Genomic DNA, 20560 nt, shown 5'->3' with positions numbered 1-20560 from the left:
CAAGCTCCTCAATCAGGAACACTGCCAAGCTATCGAATCAATAAGTTGTTAGATACTTGAAGTATGGGATCATGTGAAAGCTATCAAATTATTTCTTTGTTAATAAACTGCTACAGTAATTACCATTAGAATAGGAATGGAAAGATATGGATCAGAAATGGAACACTGTGAATGGTTTCTCATTAAGTGAAATTAAAGCCCGTGGGAATTTTTTTCTTTTCTTTTGGCCATGATTCTGCTGCGTTTGAACTCACACACCCAGACCTGCTCTTGCACCCTGCTTTGTATGTCCCCATTTCACCTAAAACTCTTTGTGTCTCTGAGCCTTCTGTAGAGATATTTTTTTTTGTCTACCTCCTCTCCCCCAGTGGCAATGTGAGACAGGGAATGGGTCAGTACATCACAGGCTGTCTTTGCCACTCCTTCCTGTGGGGGCTTCCAGCAGCTTCTCTGTTCCCAAAACCTTGCTGTGCAAACCCAATACACACAGAGACAGGAGGCCTTACAGCAGCACCACCCAAATTACTGATTTCCAAAGGTCTGCTGTGCTAAAACATAAGATTTCAGTTAAAGAATGTGGCACGCTCCTCAAATCATAAACACATCAGGAGGCAAAACAAATAGCCAGCCCTCCCTCTTGCCACTTGAGATCGTTAAGAGTAATAGCTTTTTTTCACTGAAACAGCTTGACCTTGTCTAAAATGCAGGTCAGAGAATGCAATGAGATACTCACAGGGTTCAGCTTCACTCTAATTAGTGGGACAGAAGTTGTCATGCTGGCTTCAGGGGGAGGCAAGAGAAAACCACTTGCTGCAGCTGGAGGAACAGTCCGGCTGTCAAAGACAGCTCAGCTGCCCACACAACCATCCCAACTTCCCTGACATCCCTCCTCCTTTACCCTGCTCATAGCTGAGAGACCACACAGAAGGAGATGACAAGCAAGTAATCCTGAGCAGGCCTCCAAAACCCCCAACTCCTTTCAAGAGGAAGAGAAAGGTTGTGGAGGCTGGAAAACACCTGAAAGGTATCATTCAGCATCCACAAATCCTACTTTACCTGCAGTGCTTAGACAGGACAATATTAATAGCCCCACAGCTCTGCACTTACAGAATTTCAAGTGCTTCCAGACCCTTTCCAGACCTAATGTATTCAATGAAACTGGCTGGCTTCTACTAGCACATAAAGAAGGGGAGGGTGGGGGGAAGAGGACTAATGGATGTACATTAACCTTTTGGTACCAGATTTCCCGATACTAGCTGCTAATGCAAAATGCCTTACAGGGAAACACCTGGGAACCAGAGTGTGGAACTGCTCTGATGCAGGGAATAAGGCTAAAATTCTGGAGTGGGCACTGCAGGGACCCATGCAAAGGTTCAAGATGATCAAAGAGAGCTCTCCAATCTGCTTTGGGCAGAGAAATACTGCAAAATAGGCTCTGGGGAGATGAGGATTGCAGCTGCCCCTTTAGCAGGGGAATTTTGTTGCTTATCCCAAGAACAAAGCTTTGAAGCCCCTGCATAAAATCTCTTCCATTGCCACGTGAATGCTGATGGGCAGTGCAACATGAGCTCCTTCCCAAATTCTTGTGTTGGTCTGGGAAGCACCAAAACAATGACTTCCCTCCTCCAGCAGGTACAAAATTATCTTTAATATCATCTCTTTGAAGATGAAAGAAATACCAGGAGCAGCCTGGACAGAGAGTGAAGAAGGAACAGAAGAGGTGAAAGTGACTATGGCAATGAAGAGACAGAAAACCTCTAATGCCTTTATTTGAGGGTTTTTTTCACTTTCTGTGTGTTCTGCTTTGGAATTGTTTAAGTGATTTTCTTTCAGTGACGTGAAGAGGAGGAGGAAAGAATGAGACCAATACACAAAGACAGCTGAAATACTTACATTAAGGTGCACTAATTATGTGTGGGGCTATGCAGCACATCCTCAGGCCTGGTTAGAGCCTCTCTCCCTGCTGCACTTAGGTGTGTTTGCCTACCAAGGTCAAGTATTACTGCTCATGCCTGTAGTGCCAGTGCCACCCCCAATTTAACAGCTCGCTGTGGTGCCATCCAGAGATTGATCCAAAGCCAGGCCTTCAGGAACTGTGGCTCCTTCCAGCTTGTGGATCATAGTGTGCAACTACCACAGCAGCTCAACCACAGCAGGAGCTGCTGCATCTGATCACTCACTCATTTATGTGTGAATTTGGGAGCTTCTACTGCATTTTGCATTCAAAGCCTGTCTTTCAGTCCAAATCCTGCTAAAGTACCTGACTGCACGCTCTCAAAACCAAGGGAAAATATGAGACTGTGTCCAAACCTGGTCCTGATGGATAGCTGACTGTAGCTGAGCTCACTGTGCCCATCCCTTCTGCACCCAGATTCCCTACATGCTAATAAGGCTTTGTGCTGAAACACATGGGCCCTGTAAGGAGGAAATAAAAGCAAGGTTATGGGCTTTTCCTTGGATTTGATAAATGTAGATGGAATGCAACAAGACCAAACAAATCCTGACCCATTTCTCCCCCCACTTTCTCTGCCTGTTGGTGAGAATCTCCTCAGGGGCCACAGAGATTGGTAAAAGCTTGAGTGTCCCATGCTGGCCCAGGGTGCAGTGTAGGCACAAACACCCAGCCAGCTCCTTGGGCAAGTCTGGTGTCCTGCTGATGGCTGGGACACCACATCTGTAGCTTCCAAGACCCAAGCCTAGGTAGGGACAGGCTACTTCTGAGCCTCAGACACTGCAGCAGGTGCTAATTCTGTATAGGCAGTTCCACCATCTCTCCTTGAGTCAAGGTTGCTTTCATCAAGCATTCTAAGAGGCCACTAAGAGACATCACAAGAAAACCCCAAATGTTTATTCCAAGCCCTTCCCAGCTGTTTTTACCACACCTTCTGCAACAGGTACACAGCAAGCAAAGAACCAGAGGCCAGAAACCTTGTACTGTGAGTGGACTGAGCTGAGGATAACATCTGCCTCCGATTTTGCAGTTAAACAAAACTGTGACTTTAATTTAATAAAAGCCTTCTGCCTACAACCACAGATAAAATTGTTCAAGCTTGGCTGGGTTTAAAACCAGAACCTGGCACCTCTTCAGAAGCACGTTAGTGAGCTTAGGGTAGAAAATCTTCTCATTCTGACAGACACAGCTGCTGGGACTCAACTGCTGAGAGCAGCAATGAAGCATTGCATCGGGCAGTGGCTCCAGAAGCAAAGCACACAGGGGTCAGGGGCAATATTTGCATTAATAAAAATATAATATTGTTTGTAAGACGGCTTTAGAAAAGATGCATGCTATTAAGAGTAGCTGGTTTGAATCCAGCCATGCCAGTGACCCTGGCTTCACACAGCAACCTGAGGGCACGTGAAGGAGTTCGAGCCCGAGCACAGCCTGGCTCCTTTGCCCTCTCCCAATCCTATCCCCTCCTGCTCTCCTGTGCCTGGGGGGCACAGCATATGGCATTCCCTTGCTGCACAAGGGAAGAGAAAGACCCAGTACTGCAGATTTATTGAATTAAACATCATTGTCGCTAATGCAATCAATAAAGCATTGATTGCGTTATCCATATTAATATTTAATTCAATTAAAAGGCTCACAATTTTTTTAAATGTTCCTTCAGATCCTTTATGCTGCAGAATTAAATTTTGCTCGACCATGACTTCCAGCTAGACCCAAACTACAGCTGATCTGGGTTTCTCCTGGCACCAGCTGTTCAAAGCTGACACTTCAGCAGAGAAAGAAAAACCATTTCCCTGGTCAGGCTGCCAGTAGCACCCAGCACAAACCCTGCAGAGAGACTGGGACACCCTCAGGGGATTGGGAAGCACTCAGCTGTGTATGGCAATCCAAAATCCTCAGTTCAGAGGCCTTCCTATTGCAACTGAGCCCCCAGAAGAGGCAGCCTCCTACCTGCTTCCCCCACCAAAAAGTCTGGCTCTTCTGAGAATTAACAGTTCACTAAACTAGCAGGAAATTAAGCCAGCCCCACACTAGCTGAAGAAATAAGCACATTTTTATCAGTTCAGCAAGCTGAGCAAGACAGCCAGCTTAGCTGCTGCTTCACATTCTGTTTTTTAATCCCTATTTTAACCCTGTTGTGACTGTGTACCTGTTTTGCTGCAGGGCTTGAGAAGGGGAGCGCTACGCTGGTGCAGCCCCGTAGCAGCACTGCTCTGCTGGCAGAGCCACTCCTGCTGCAGTGACTGTCACTGAGCAGGCACAGCCCCGACGGCAGCTCAGACCTCTACAGCTGCGCTTAGCAGGGCCGCTGAACACCCTCGGACATGCAGGGCAGGCACTGTAAGGCAGCCGAGGGCGGTGCTGCTCCCTAACTCCTCCCGCCCCGCTGGAGCCGCACATCCCGGCCCCTGCTGCACGCCGAGCCCTTGGTAGCAGCCTCCCGTGGCCCTTGGCATCTCAGAGCAGGCAATGACAGCGGGGTCTCACACACGCAGCGGGAGCTGACGGCTCTCTGCTACTTCATCAGCCCAGCCCTCCTGCCGGGAACTTAATTGAAACACACAAAGTGCATCTTCTCCACGGGAAAAAAAAAAAAAAAAAGGTGGGGAGGCTTCCTCCCCTTCCTCCATCTGATTACACACAAAATGTTCTTCTGCTTTTAAGGGCAATTTAACACTAGTTAAACTACCATTAATTTAAATCAAACAAGTCTGAAAAGATGCAGTGCTGCACTGCTATTAAGAACAACTGAATCTTCATTTGTTCCACTGAGACACTGCTGCCCACTTCCAAGCCAGTACTATCCAGCTATCCAAAGACCTCTTGCTGGAGTGTTTAAGCTGGTATTTAAGCCGGCTTTGTTGGCTCTTTAAATACAAAGCACTACCCTTAGATATCAAAGGTTCAAACCTTTCCATCAAACTGCTTATGGGAGTAAAGGAGAAAAAGGACATGGGACCAAATGGATTAATGGACATCACATCTGCCCCATTTCCAGGTGATCTTCCAGCACTGAAGTACAAAATAGCCTAAGGAGGAAAAAGGAAAATTTTTCTACCGTTTCACAGACTTGCCCTCAATAAGATGCCGTACCCAGACTTTGCTGGCAGCTCAGCCAATGGGCACGACAGGCCAGGCCAGGCCAAAACTGCTCCTGCACAGCAGCTCTGTCAGCAGTGCAGGGCAGGCAGTGAGGAGCTGATGCTTGCCTTCTCTGCCACCCGGGCAGCAAAGCCAGCCTTCGGGAGTTGGGAGCAGCGCAGCAAGCACAGGCAGGGGCACCAGATGATCCCTGTGGTTATACCTCCCCCAGATAACCCACACCAACATGCAGTTTTACACCAGGCCACAGCTTCCATGCAGACAGCTTTGTCCTGAGCAGAATGCAGAAATTTCATCAGCCAAAGATGCAGTTCTCCTGGAAGACTGCCACACAAAATAACTGCACCAGTGTAAGTTTGGTCTTAAGACACTAGACCTATGGAGGAAGTAAAACCAGCTTCAATCCCCTGCCTAGAATTATTCCCTTCATTGAACTAATTCCCCTCAGTCACTCACTCCTCCAGTGAGCCTTGCCCAGGCTGATTAGGGATAACCATGTTGTGTCCGGTTCAGCCTCAGCTCACAGCTTGGGACAGAGCAGAAGAAAGGGGCTTTATCCCCCTAAAGGCTGTGCAGGTGCCAGCTGGGCGAAGCACTTGCTGGCATCTTTTTTACCAGACATACATCTTTGGACACTCCCATGCTTGTTATCATTACAAGGGTGCTGCCACAAACAGAACCACAGCACCTCCCAGGTAAGCCATTTCTGATTTGATAGCAAAAGCAGCTACTACTGTGTTTGGTTCTGCTTGGTTGCCTGTTGTTTCCCTGAACCATTTGCAGAAATATTGAAACATCTCTCAGAAAGATTTCACAGTATTTACAAACAATATTATCTGTTAACTATTCAGGGTGTTAAACTGATGTTGTCACTGAACCCCAGATGCTGCTATTGAAGGTGTTATCAGGTGTCCCAAATCTAGTAACTAATTAAGAGAAACAGATAATTTTCAAGAAAAGATGCTTGAAAATCATTAACTGAGGAAGAACTGCTTCCCTGTGAGGATGGGGAGGCCCTGGCACAGGTTACCCAGAGAAGCTGTGGCTGACCCTGGATCCCTGGAAGTGCTCAAGGCCAGCTTGGACACTGAGGCCTGGAGCAGCCTGAGATAATGGAAGGTGTCCCTGCCATGGCAGGAGGTGGGATGAGATGAGCTTTGGGGTCCCTTCCAGCCCAAGCCATTCTGTAATGCACAGTATTTTTGATCAAGATCAATAAAAAAATCTACAATCCTGAATGCAAGTCTTGAACTTGTATCTTTTCACATGAGGTAATGACCACTAGATGATCTTTAAGGTCCCTTCCAACCCATTCTCTATTTCAATGAAATACCCCATTCATGAGTGCACATTAAGTATATGCAGGTTAGTAGAACACTAATATAAATTCATGTTACAGCTGAAGTTCTTCATTAACCTTCAATATAGATTTTCTTTGAAAAACTCATCTACTCACTGCTTCTGACTAAGCCAGGCTATTATGGCCATCAGGACCCCAAGTCTCTCACACTTGCTGAAATACCTTTCCCATTTTCAGCCTGGCTGAGTACTTTCCTTTAGTGCACTCTGGGTTTTAGACTAGAAGAGACAGCAAGAAATGATCCCTACAAAGTCCTTACCTTGCTTCAGGAGTTTAGAGCCTTGCTTGCAGAAGCCAAAATCCATTCAATGGGATTGATCTATGCTTACTACACGGCTTTTTTATCAAGTGCTATCCCTCTGTTTTCAACGAGAAAGAGCAAATTAAGCAGGGTCTGTGTCACTGACCTTTCAGTTTTGCATACTTGCAGTACTTCAGTAGTGTTTGTCACCTGCTGTAGCTCTGGCATCAAAGTCTACTGTGAGGCTCTTCAAGGCTACCTGTACATAAGCTGATCACACTCTGAATTCCTGCAGAGACCTGAAGCAGATGGGCCAAAGTTAATCCTGGGTAAGGGTCTCTCCTCAGTGTGATATGGAGTGATTCTTAATGTGACTGGGGAGAAACACTGCTTGATAACACAACTGTATTCAAGGGAACAAGGCTGAGGTTCAGAGCATGGCTTAAAAAAACCCCAAAATATTCATGGCAATTTTCTAACTGAGTTTTTTTGAATCTGCCAAGGAACAACAGCTCGTAAAATCTGTAAAAGTGCTGCCTCCACTTTAGAACATAGAGCAGGATTACTGATGGGTCAAATTTCTTCCTGATACAGGGCAGAAAAGCTCCATCCTTAAGAATTTTGCAGAGATTCACCACTACTTTTGCAAAGAACAGTGCATTAGGTATATTGATCTGCTATGACTTAAGAAAAATGCCCAAGCCCACATAGTATTGACAGGGTACCTCATTCTCTGCCAGTGCTCATCTGCACAAAATCCCAAGCCACATTAATCCCATGGGATGTTCCACTTATTAATAAGCCCTGCTTTTAGTGAACAGCAATGACTCAGTCTAGCATAAGTGATAAGATTTAGATACTCCAGCTACCCAAATTTAGCAGATGCTATTGAAAACTCTACCTGTCCTACCTGCTGTGAATACTTCTAAGGGTTCTACAGTGCACAGGACCTTCAGCAGCAAGGGTTATAGAAAACAGCTTTCCTCCTCTGCAAAAGCAGCTCTTGGTGTGACACACCATCTTCACAGCTGTACTGAGCTCACAGAAAAGTGTTTTCATTTACCTGTTGAGATATGTATGGGACATGCACTTATTCTGTAGCCAAGCTCATGCAACAGATGCTCCAAACTTCGTGCACACCAAAAAGTTTCATTATTACAAACATTACAAAATCAAAACACACAAAACTTGTGTACAAGCCCACAATCATCATTCTTATTGTGTATTATTCCAAGACACCATTTCTCAATTGGAAATTCACAAGCTAAGATACAAAACATTACATAAGGGCACGTAAGAGGGCGTAAGAGCCTGACAATAACTTATGAGCCATTATGAGAAATATTGTAACAAATATGAAATAAACATTGATCCAGGGTAGCCAGCTGTTTAGGTACATGGTGTAAAGTGAAGCAATTCTTTTGTGATCACTGTTTTATTTTTCTTTAAAGTAGCCATGAGAGCAATCACCCAAATATACAAAAATATTTACTATAATAATTAAATAAGGATCTCAATGCTTAAAAGCCTTTAGGAAATATCCTCCACTGTATGTTCATTTATTCCAGCATGCCAGTCACCTTAGTAACTCACTTAAATGCTCAAAGCTCTCCTGGATCCAAAACAGAAATCACAGCTTCAGAGCAGCTTGTCAGAGCATCCCAGCTGCCCAAGATTCAGCCCATTTTAAAGCCTTGCTCTCAGGATGCTGCTATTTGCTATTCACTTCACGGGCAGAAGCTGAAATGACATCACACAGTCTATGAGCCAGCTGGAGGGGGCCATCCACACCTTGCCCTGCCGGATTTTCTCCGGCTGGAACTTGGAAGCCACGTCATAGATGATGTACTGAGTGCAGAGCCTCTGGTCAGAGGTGGGCTCTGCATGGTAGGACACTGTGTTGATGGTCTGTGTCACATCACTGTCTGGCTTGGGCTGCCTAACCAGGACCTGGCCACCTGCTGCTTTCACCAGCTCGAGCAGGTCACTCTTCTGGTGCTTTTTGAAAGGTCCCAAAAAATAGAAGTAGCATCCATCAAACAACTTAGGCAGCTGTGTGGAAGAAAAAAGAAACAAGCATGAATACAGGACTTCACAGCTGAACAGAGAGAAAAAAAGTGAAAAGAAGAAATCAGAGCATATAAAACCCCTACAATTTATAACCACCACTGGAAAGTAGAACAGTAACTTAACATGCAAGGTTCTCAGGGTAAGTGGGCAACCAAAAAAAGCTTGTTTATGTGGTAAATTCTTGCTTCTGTTTAAATACTTTCCAGTACAACAGGGTTTGAACTATGAGTCAGGAGTATATACAGCTACTGTTACAATGCAGTTAATAAATTCTCCAGTGTAATCCAGCAAATAACCAGGAATTAACCCAGCTAAATGTAAAAACAGCCCTAAATGGAAACAAACAGTAATAAAACTATTCTTCTTATAGAAATGGTTTCTCATAGAACTATGTTTTAAAGCTGAGCAGAGAAGGCCAAAGCACATCACTTCCTGTCCCATCAGGTGTGATACTACAGAGTGCAATACAGTGTTCCCCTGACAAGGTTACAGCAACATCTCCACTAATGGAGAAAAATGACAGCTTTATGGGTGTTCATGGCTCTTTGGATCACCTTGCACATAATCAAATTTTCTATACAAGACCACATTAAAATTTTACATCTCCTGCACGTCTGTGTGTGGCAAAGGGCAGAGCTGCCCAGCCCCAGGTCATTAATCCAGGCTGTGTGGAGCACTAAAACCCACCAGTTGCTCCCGGTTGAGCCGCCCTCGCTGCGGGCCACCTTGGACTTCGTACTTCTCTTCTTGTTCTCGAGCTGAGCTCTGCAGACAGGCTTGAACCCCTAGAAAAACCACAGTAAGGGAGGCAAAAATTAGGCCTGCATGTCATTTTAGGGACTAAAGAGTCATGCTAAGATAAAATTATTACAATGCAAGACATTAGATTCACACAGCACCAAAGCTTGGTGTGCTTTAGCAATTTGCTTTTAAAACCCAAAAAAATTTACAACAGTGCCTGAAGATGCAAGCGAGATGGTGAGAAGCAATATACACTAAAATCAGTGCTATAAACACCAGGAATTATTAGCTCTTCCTCTTACCCTCTAAAGGTCAAGCACTTAATGTCAAATGTCAAGCTGCTGATCACTGGAAGCTCAAAGCCAGCGTGCCAACACGGCAGTTATGAAATGGACACAATTGCCTGATAAAGAGCAATTACAAGGCAAGCACAAAGCTGCTTCTGAGCAGCTACGGCCTCAAATAACAAATCAGATGGGATTTCAAGGTCTCCAGGATCAGCACGAACTGGAGATTTATTCTGGGGTTTAACAGTGGCATTTGTTTCTGTTAGCACTACTGCATAATGAGATTGTCTTTTAGAGTCAACATGTTTTTACCTTGTTTTAAGGCCAGTTATTTTTTCCAATGGAGAAAGCACTGATGGTAATGCATTGCTAACATCCATAAAATGTACTGCCTGACCTCACTCCGGGGAGAGGAATTGCTGTGGTCACCCATTCAAGGATGGAACATTTTGCCTGCATGTACATTGCAGCCATTAATAAGAATTACCCAGGAAAAAGTTTGCAAAGCTGATTTTGCAAAGGGTTCCATGAGGATTTACAATGTGGCCGAGGCTGTTAACTTTTATAGCACCTCACTCCTTCCACAGTGTTTCTAATTTGGGCAACTTCTTTGCGTCGGGAAAACAGGAAACCCACAGTATAAAAAATCTATAAACTGAACCAAATCAAAAGAGAACTGTGGAGGGTTGACCCTAAAAAGGAAGAAAGCCCAAGGCTATGAAGAGAAATACCACTGACAAAGGCACTTGGATGCCACAGCAGTAAGTAGCCAATGGATAGGAATAACTAATCTGGAGAGATCTTGAAAGAAACTCGCAGTATTTCGCTGACAGTTCATACAAACTCACAAAATGCAATGAGAACTCACATTTTAGGTAGTAGAAGTCCTTTAATGTGCTTACATCAAAAAAGAAAAACCCCTACAGAAAATTACAACTGGCTGAATGCTGCAGCAAATATCTCCCTCCCTGTACAAGTATCAGATTGATTATTTGCACTTGTTCATTCCTTCAAGGAAAATTAACGTGAACGAGAAGGGCAAACCTAGTCATGGATTTTTCAGAAAGGCAACTTACATATTCATTATTGATAACAGCAATGAATACTGATAACTTAATTTCAGTACTCATAACTCAGAAATAAATCTAAAAGCTATTTCACATTTTATTTATTTATTTTAAATCACCACAATTCAACAAGACTTCTTGTGTCAATGTGCCTCTAACTTACACTGCTGGTTTTTCCCTCTAAGGAAATATAGATATTAATGGGTGCCACTTACCATAAAGGAAGAAGTCTCATCTAATCTTAACAATGGAACTGTCCATTCATTAAGAGCATGTTTTATTTCAATCCACCATCAAAAGCTTGATTTCAAGGACTCTCACCACAGAGATGAGGTTTTTATACAATAAGTACATCACAAATTGAGCACCCAGTGCCAGCATCACTAAATGAAGCAAATGCAATACAAAAGTAATAAAGGACTGAATTAATATAAAAGACTACAATGTCTTTTTGAACTGCTGCTTGCCTGGAAAACAACAAATGAAGTCAGGGAAGTGACTAATGTCAGAGGAGTGTTGATGTCACAGAACGCAAAATCAGTGAGGTCTGTCTTGCATGCACACATCAGTCCATTTCACACTGCCAGCTCCTCCAAGGAGCTCAAAGCCTCAGAGTATCTTGTCACATGTAATTACAATCCTCCAAGAGGGCCACAAGAGAGACTCCTCCACCTGTATCCTGTTCTCCCTGTGCCCACAAGAACCACAAGGCAGACATCTGTTTCCTGGAGAAACTGCAAACAGCCAAGTCTGCATGATCAGCACTCTCAGTAACTTCAGATTTTCTTCCCCAGCTAGAAACAGGCCAGATCTGTGTCTTAACAGGTTTGTGACACAAAGGATGTGTTTTCCACGCAGCATAAACAGCCAAGAGCATAAATTCTCAGTGCCCAGGTATCTTCCCTTGATACAAATATTTCGAGAGGCGACAGCTAGGCCTGCATGCACACGCCTTCATGGAGCAACAGACCCTGTGGGTTTTTTTGGTGATGGAAAAACAGTACATTTTCAATTAGTGAACATATTTTTCATACAAGATCTAGAAGGAGAACTTGCTCTGCCACGTGGGTGTCAGCAGCAACCAGTGTTTGAGGAAGGTGCTTACAACACTGAGGGGAACAGTCAAGGATTATGTATCCATGGAGGAAGAATTCCTGACTAAAAGAAGGAAAGCAAAATAATTAAGTGATGGAGACCAGTATGGCCTTTAACTGCAGATTTTGGTCAGACTGATTTGTTGCCAAGTGGCTCCTTTCTCCTCAATGACTCCTGCATGCTGCAGAGTTTGTATTAAAGAACTAAGGAAGTCAAGTATCAGAACAAAAAAAGAAACAAAAGGGAAACATGCCCCTATTCTCATATTTGAGATAAAATGACTGAGGGCTCAAGCTGGTTTTACACCTAATTCCATATTAATTTGTCTAAACAAAAGGTTATTCTCCTGTTCTTTTTCACTCCCCCTCCACACAAAACAGTCAAGCCACCACTTGCATCTAGATCTCTAAATCTCCATTATCATTTTCAGGTGCAGCGAATCCTGTTGGATGCAATAGCCCAAGTGAGGCTCTCCAAGACAGCATAACCAGCTCTGGTTGTGTTATGGTGTCATTTGGAAGCAGCAGGAATGTACAAGTTTCACCATTCTTCCAGGAGACTGTACGACCAACCACAAGATGAGCTTGTGCTAAAAACAGTAATAGCCCAATTTCACACTTGAGAGAAGGGATACAAACAGAAGATTAGAGCACACTGCAGACCCTTCCATCCAGTTTTTCTGGTTTTGTTTTTTGGTTTTTTTTTACTGCTAGAGATTTTATTTTCTGTGAAAATTGAGTGCCGAGTTCCTTCAGTATAGTCCAGGTCTTTTCCTTCAGCAGGCATTAATTTTAAAACTGCTAACATGTATAAGTGACTGGATAACAAGACAGTTCCCTTTTAATGGTCTCTTCATCCATCTCAGTATCATCCTCATTAAGTGGACATATAAATGGAAATAAAACTCTGTACTTTACTCACAGGAATATCAGTCTGCTACTTTTACAGGAAGTTTTCCAGAAGCTCTTTTGACCTTTCATCACTTAGAGTGAAAATTCCCCTTTGATTTCAAATAGGAGCCATGTTTAATTGACTCCCCAACCTCCTGAGATCAGACTCCCATTTCTCTAGCACTACACTGAAAAGCCACTAGTGAGAACCTGATGCCAAGGCACTGGTCAAATGAATGGACTGAAAAAAAAGAATTGCTATTATCCTAATTTAAAAAATGACCATGATGACATCTCCCTTCTGAAAGTGAGATAGACACCTTAAGTACTTATGCAAAAAAATGTTCAAAACAGGACTGAATCTCAGAAGGACAAAGACAGCCCTAAAGAAGGTTTCTGAAAATGGAACGGAACCTAAACTTACTTTTAAGAAGACAAAATTTTAGGAATTTTAGGAGGAGGCAGGGATCAGGGTTGTGTTGTTTTCCTCCACAAATTCACAGTCTGTGCATTCTTGACCAGCAAGCCCGACTAAAAATCTAGTCTGTCCTGTTTTAATATAAGACCATTCAACTTGCACAGGATCTCAGCCAATCTTGACTTACTCCTCAATACTACTGCTAAGAAGAGCTCTGGACCATCTAAGTTTGAGGTTGTTCAGGTTTATCCATGTTCTTGAAGAGAAGAGGGTGATTATTACAGCTACATGTTAATGGCCCTTTAGTTTCATCTCAGTAGTTGGATCAATCACCCACAAAAGAGCAAGACTTGTAGAAATGCAAGTGGCATTTCAATTCTCATGGAGCACAGCTGCCTTGCAGTGCCAAGGTCAGTGTGCAAGCACTGACAGAGAAAGCTGGCCTGACATTAGACCATTGTCAGGCCAGATCCCATGGGCACAGGGGTCATGCAGAGTTCTGCCCTAAAAACACAGAACATCACAAGCTCCAGAGCCTCTTAAAGAGCTGATTTCACACCTTCAAGTTTTAGGTATAAACAAGGTCATTTGCACCAAATTTTAGCAAAACTCAAGCCTGCATTGAAGTCCCTAGAAAACATGGCAGAAAGAAGCTTTAGCTTAATGCACCCACATTTAGCTTGGTGCCACGACATTTGGCATGCAGAGCACTGCTCATTTTTTCCCCCTGATTAACAAGATCAGCAAAGCATCACTACTTACACTGATCCTGATTACCTCACTGAGCAGCTGCCCCTGCCTTCTCACCTTTGAGATCTAAGGAGCAAGCAGGTTAACAGGGTGTCCACTCTAATTGACCTTTGATACAAGTGCAGCTACTAGTACTGGAAATAAAAGAAATCATGATTTGCAAAATTTAAGATCAGAGCCCTCTAATCCTTATTCATGTAAGTCTTATTGGTTTGTAATGAAACTAACTGCATCAGCAAAAACAATCTGAAGAGAATGAAGTACAAAAAAACCTGGTTGCCAAGGACAAGTTGTAATCACCCACAGATACCCAAGGGTATTTCTCAGTAACTCAATTAGTCTTAGTGAAGTTTTGCTGGATTTGCATTAATAAAGCAAAGAGCAGGGGTTAGTCCCAAAACTCTCTTAGAATGGCTAAAAGTAATTTAGGAATACATGATAGCAACAAAGAAGATTAAATACTACACATCCAAGATCTAGTAGAGTGCAACTGATACTTCCTTAGCTCAGTCTGCACTGCGTTTCAAAACTTACATACAGATTGAGTAAAGCCTGGTGGGATTTTTTTTCCCTAGGAAAGGAAGAAATCTGGACTGAGAGAAAGCTTTAGAGGAATTTGGTATGGCTGGCTTCAATATGTTTTCATAAACAGCATTATTGGCCTCTGCTACAGCAAAGAATTTTTACAGTCTCTTATATGCTTATAAACTGACTTCAGACACACAGATTTCCATGGAGTGAGGTAGAGATCTCACTGGTGAAACAAGAGCAGTCTGTTTGCTCATCACATGCAAATGACAAGATCTGCAGAGACTGAAGTGCATCTGCGTAAGAATGGTAGCTTACAAGTTAATCCAGGTGGTATTTATTGAACAGGACAGAACAGATGCTTAGGAAGTCCTGAAACATTCCCAGAAGCTGGGAGCATGTGATTTGAAAACTGGAGCCCCAGGTGTCTTCTCTTCTTTGGAAAGAAACACTGCTGGCCACAGCAGCTTTCTAGAGTGATCAGCATGCCTGGAGGTAGCCCTTCCCAAGGAAGGTTAAATTCCCCCAGGAGTGTTCATCCTCTGGATCCCATCACAGGCTTTTTAATGAGTGAGGTTGTATTTCCTATCCTCTTCCTTACAACGGCTTCCTTAATGCCATGTTTTCTTCAAACTAGAAGTGAGCTAGAACAAAGCCTCCACAAATATGGAAAACGGAGTATCTAGATGACACAGAAGAGAGGGATCTTTGGAAAACTGAGTATCTAGATGACACAGAACAGAGGAAGCTTTGGAAAGACCAAGTTTTCCTTTCCTTCTAGACCTTATTTCAAACTAACCCACTTCCAATCTCTGCAGACACCACATTGAAGATATTCTCACTCCCATTTTCTCCTCTGCAAACCCCAGCAGCTTCACAGTGTAAAACTGTGAGCTCCTTTCCAGCAGGTGCAGACACTGTGGGAGTTCAGAAGTTCAGTCCCTGCTGGTTTGAAGCACTGCCCTCTGCTGCACACCCAATACAACCAGAAGCTGCACTTTGGAGAGCTCTAAAGCTTCTCAGAGCTGTGAGTCCTTTTGTAGGAAGTTGCTGAAGGAAGTTTCCATGTACAAAAAGAGCTTGGAACGCCAGTGACCAAAAGTTTTGGGTGTTTCAAAGGAGGGAGGGCTTTGCTGAGAATCAGCCAGTAACCTAAAAGATGTTTTTGCATGTAAGAGAGACGGTCCAGCCTAAGGAGCAGTCAGCTCAAGCAGCTTCGCACTCCTCTGCTCTAACAGCCTAAACAAGGATGGGCATAGAAAATTCAGAAAGATGTTTTCACCTTGAAATGTCAGTCATGCAGTCCCCTAGCTCTTCCAGTCAACTCCCTGTTGTTGTGAGTCCTTACAGGAAAAGCAGTTTTTTCTGCCTTCTTATAATGATCAGAGCTAAATCATTGCTCCTGCTTTCAGGTAAGCAAAGCAGAGGAAGGAATGAGCAATCAGATGCTTAGAATTCTGCCAGACATTTCACTGCCAGGAGTGACACAAGCTTGTTTCAATGCATATCATTACTGAGATCATTTTTCATTCCCTGCTTTAACAGATGACAATAACTTTAAGAAAAAAAAAACAAGCTGAAAAGCTATTAAAGACTTTTGCTGGTTTTAATTACACTGTTCTATGCTCCACATAAAGCTTAGAGGAAATACAGTGATACTTGAATCTTTGTCTCAGCCCACTTGCAGAAGGATAATGACTCGTCACTTCGTGCCCTATTACCATCCCAGAAATAATAAAGGCAATAAAATAATGAAACCAGTGAAAGATATGGCCAAGGGCAAGGAGCACTGTGGCAACACTGCCTCCATTCAATTCTGTGCTGCCTTGGAAGTGGATGTACTGCTGACTGTGCTATATACAGAAAAGGTGGAAAAGCAACTGGTAACATGAAATTTTTCTTCTGTGAAGATCTAATATTGCTCAGTGGCGACATCCTTTCATCCTGATCTCCCACCTGAGGACAAAAGACAACCCCAAAACTCAGGATACATACTTAAATCTTGGCTCTCCAGCACTCAGCTCAAACTCTGCTGGAAAATTCCACATTACCTCTCTACCAATATGAAAGGATGCTGGACCTGTGTGTATGGACACATGGAAACAGGAGTATCACAGAAGCACCCAAGAGAAGGAAACTGCTTTTTATGAGAGAAAGATTCACAGCCTGCCATAACAGAAGAGGTAACATAAGAGACTCTCAAATCAAATACTGTTTTTGCAAGCTTGTGATGTTTTTTAGGAAGTGGTATAATGGGTAGGCTATAAATATAACTTTAGGGATAACAGTCAAATGCAGTTTACCTTGTAGTAAAAAAAATTCAAACACTCCCTTATGCATAGTCAGCATTTCATTAAGTGCCTCACTGAGCTTTGTTTTTTCAAATATTTTAGTGAATTTTTTCAACATGAATTCACTTAATGTGAATAGTTTAGAACAGTGAATTGTAAACAACAAGTTAAATTTATTATATAACTAGAAAATACACTTACTTTTGGAAGTTTATTTGCATCACATTTAAGGAAACTTATCCAAATAGAAGTCAAAAAGCCACGATAAATGGTAATGAAAAGGAAAAGCAAGGACCTCTTTTTCCTAGACAAATGCTCCATCAGCAGGAGTCCCATTATTTGTTATAACAATCTTTAACTTGTAATGACTCTGAAGAAGACTGATAACAGACTGGTGGGAACAGATGGAGTGGTGCTGTTAATTACAGGCACTTAGCTGCATCAGACCCCATGAGTTATTGCTAACATTTCCCACTAGGGAGGAGAATCACTTGCTTTTAAGTAGTATGTTGCTTACTAAGCTGGAGCATTAGCAGTGAGGATTGTATTAATCAGTACCAACAACATAAAATAAAACTCAACTGTGAAAAAAAAACCCATAAAAATATTCCCTGAATAACCCCTGGACTATTTAATTTTATTTTTTTTCTTTTCCAATCACTTCTAAATATGAAAGTTCTTCCATGAAGATTTAAATTCAGCTCTCACTAATGAAACCTCTCTACTACTCAGAAGTTTTCCAAACATCTGACTAGCAGGAAGACGAAATGAAATAAAGGAAGCATGTAGGATAGAATGTATTCACTCTGGGCTGAGTGAAGCCAAGAATCTGCCAAGGGATTCACCACAAAAACGGGGTCTTCACTCTTGGAAAAAAAAAGGCATGGAACAAACTGCCTGGAAGCCAAATGAACACCCTGAGTCCAGCATCCAACCTGATGCTGTGCTTTAGTTTGCAGATTCTGAAACTTTGCACAGTGTCTTCATAAACATTAGTGTCCAGGCCATTAAAGAATCCTTATGTTCTGATGTTTAGTCACACAGGAGAAAACTGGAATGAAATCTGTACGTTTTCCATGGGTAATTAACTCATTTTTAGTGTACTTATTAGCTAAAGGGATTTAGCCATAAAGGTCAAGGGGAAGAAGATGGGTTTAGCAACTACTGTGTAAGCTGATACTAAGAAATACATCAGAATAAATAAATAAACTTAAAATTTAGGATCCAAGTCCACAGAACAGCTGTATAAAAAAGGAAGCACTGTATAAACACTAATTACAGACTGCATGAAACATGATTTGCATGCTAACTTGGGTTAGAAGTTACAACCTCCAATAGATCTCAGCTTGTATGTAAACATAAGCTCACTTCCCACAGGCCTTGAGCACATATACCAAACAAGCTAAAGTCTCCTCTCAATTTCAATGCAAACTGCTCATAACAAATCCTACAATTCAATAAAACCCTTCCTTCTCTCCCAGGGTATCTTCCAAATCAGTCTTAATGTAGCAATGAAAAAAGTCACTCCCTACTGATACTAAGGCTATGATCTATCCAACACACCTAATGATGAAATGCACTCATTTACTAAGGAAGTAGTAGTTAATCAAATATATGTAACTAAATTTCTAGTCATTAATGAGATTTGAAAATAATCCCTTGCACTTTGTGTCAAGATAGCATTGCTATTAGGGCGGCTGTTGAAAAAAAAAAAGTTTCTCTAGAATCCCATCTACAATTTCTGCTTAAAAACCCCAAGGAGTGCCACATATTTAATACTTACATTCAAACTTGAGGACCCAACATCCAGTCAGAACAGCCATCATGCATTTGACAGTAGTTGGCATTGGAACATCAGGGATAACAAGATGAGTTACTAGGAGAAAGATTACATCAGTAAAACTAAAAGCACAGAAAAATCAGAACCATGCCTGGCTGAAAAGCAATCAATCATTATTTAAAGAATAAGCAGACTATAATAATTTATCAGCCACTCTTTCCAGCACAAGGAAGTGATTTTTGAGACTATGATCTGAGTTAATAGAAGAGCTATTAGAAATTTTGTGGGTTTCAACATACACTTGCTGTGAAAAAGGAAACTTATGGTTTTATAGTTCTACACTAACATTTAAATCTTCAAATGAGGCTCCAGTTTATAGGATAGCATTTCTTTTTTCCAATCCTTTTAGTTATATTAAACTCTGACAGGAATCTTACTACAGGATCTCACTGCTTTAATACAAAACTAACAGAACTCCACTCCAAATTCAGGAGTAGTAATCCAGAAGTGAAATATGGCAGGGGGAAATTACCTTAGCATTTTGTTCACAAGCACTCCAAAGAAAAACAGGAGGGATTTGGATAATATTCCTGTCCTCGCTGAGGGGAAAAGAACTCCACCAAACCCCATAATTTGGGTTCACCAATCTTAATGAAGAACAAAATCTGAAGGAAGGTAGCATGTGAGAAGACATGTAAACTTTCAGCCAATGTCATGCTCTTTTCTTAAGGCTCACCTGCCCAAGGTTCACTTCTGGAGAGTAAAATCTTTACAAGATGTCTCGCACAAGCAGAGACCTTATAGTTGGTAAAAGGGGTGTAAAGAGAAGAGGTTTCTGAGGAGACTTTGGGATTTTAAATAACAGACAATAAACTGCCAAACTGCGGCTCCCCCAGAAACTTCCTGCCTTGATAGCCAGACAAGCTTTATATGTGTTTACATGCAAAACACACCATCACTCCAGTGCAGCTACAACTCAGGGATTTCAGAAACTGCACCTCCCAGGAGTGATAAAAAGCCCTGTTGCAGGTAATATCTTAAACGATAAAGTGCAGAACTGTAGTAACTTATATTTGGACAGAGACATTTCAAGACTCCATACCTCTGCTATTAAATTCAGTGCACCTCTGGGCCTTCAAGACTGTTGCTAATTTGTTCAGCAATTTCTGCTGCTCCACACTAAGATTGCTCCCCAGTATACCAAGGGGTCCATTTCTTGGCTGGCTGGAGCTCAGTGCCTGCGTGAACAGAAAATTCTGCAATAAGCTGAGTATTTGTGAACATAAGGAAAGCAACTTATTTACTGGACAGCTTTCTTTTTAAAGAATAAGCATTTTGAAACACAATCCATGGCAAGCTGAGTGAACAGGGTCCATGAATAAATCTCCATGTAACAAATCAGCTCCACAAGTAAAAAGCTTCAGGGGTACTTCATTTAGCTTATGCAAAGTACCAAAACATCTCATGGATCAGTTTTTCCTCTCTTGCCCTCTTTGGTGCTTTTTCAAGACACTGGGGTGCACACATAGAGCTGGTTAAACACTGTGTAAACAGCCTGGCAGACTGCAGTGTTGAAAGAGAATAAAAATCCCAATTATGTAGTAAAACCTCCTACTTTTAGCAAAATATTAACACCATATACTGAGTATTGGGGTACTGAGTAACCTATATAATTAATATCTACATTTCCTTTTAGTAGAAGTCCCTAACACTTTACCCTGTAAGGAACCAGTGCTTAAGTTGGGATTTTTGATGTGGGTAGTATTAATGCAAGGTAAGAGGAGCTTTATGCTGACAAGGGTAGGATACTTCAGCTCCTGTATTTTGTTAAGTCCTCCAGATTCCATAGCACAAACACACCTTTGAGATCCAGTTACCCCCCAGCCTCAGGCTCTGGATCAAGTCATCCATGTGAGCCAGCAGCCATGCCATGGCACACACTCACCCCAAGGCAAATGCAAATACCAAAATGGTTTGTTTGGCACGGAT

The 20560-nt window shown here is 42.4% G+C and overlaps 1 protein-coding gene across 1 annotated transcript in view; it reads right to left on the bottom strand.

Annotated features, from left to right (window-relative positions):
* Positions 1-7783: 7783 nt before the first annotated feature.
* The window catches only part of BARD1 (BRCA1 associated RING domain 1), a 40632-nt gene continuing 27855 nt past the window's right edge, over positions 7784-20560 (bottom strand). Inside the window, exons 8-11 of the mRNA XM_002189036.7 lie at positions 19674-19809; positions 18575-18667; positions 9412-9509; positions 7784-8706 (exon numbers count right to left, since the gene is read on the bottom strand). Of these exons, the coding sequence (XP_002189072.5) occupies positions 8377-8706; positions 9412-9509; positions 18575-18667; positions 19674-19809 (657 nt within the window). The 3' untranslated portion in view covers positions 7784-8376. The remainder of the gene's footprint in view (positions 8707-9411; positions 9510-18574; positions 18668-19673; positions 19810-20560) is intronic.

Source organism: Taeniopygia guttata, chromosome 7 (assembly GCF_048771995.1).
Source record: "Taeniopygia guttata chromosome 7, bTaeGut7.mat, whole genome shotgun sequence".
Lineage (NCBI taxonomy): Eukaryota > Metazoa > Chordata > Aves > Passeriformes > Estrildidae > Taeniopygia > Taeniopygia guttata.
This window is presented reverse-complemented; position numbering and strand designations above follow the sequence as displayed.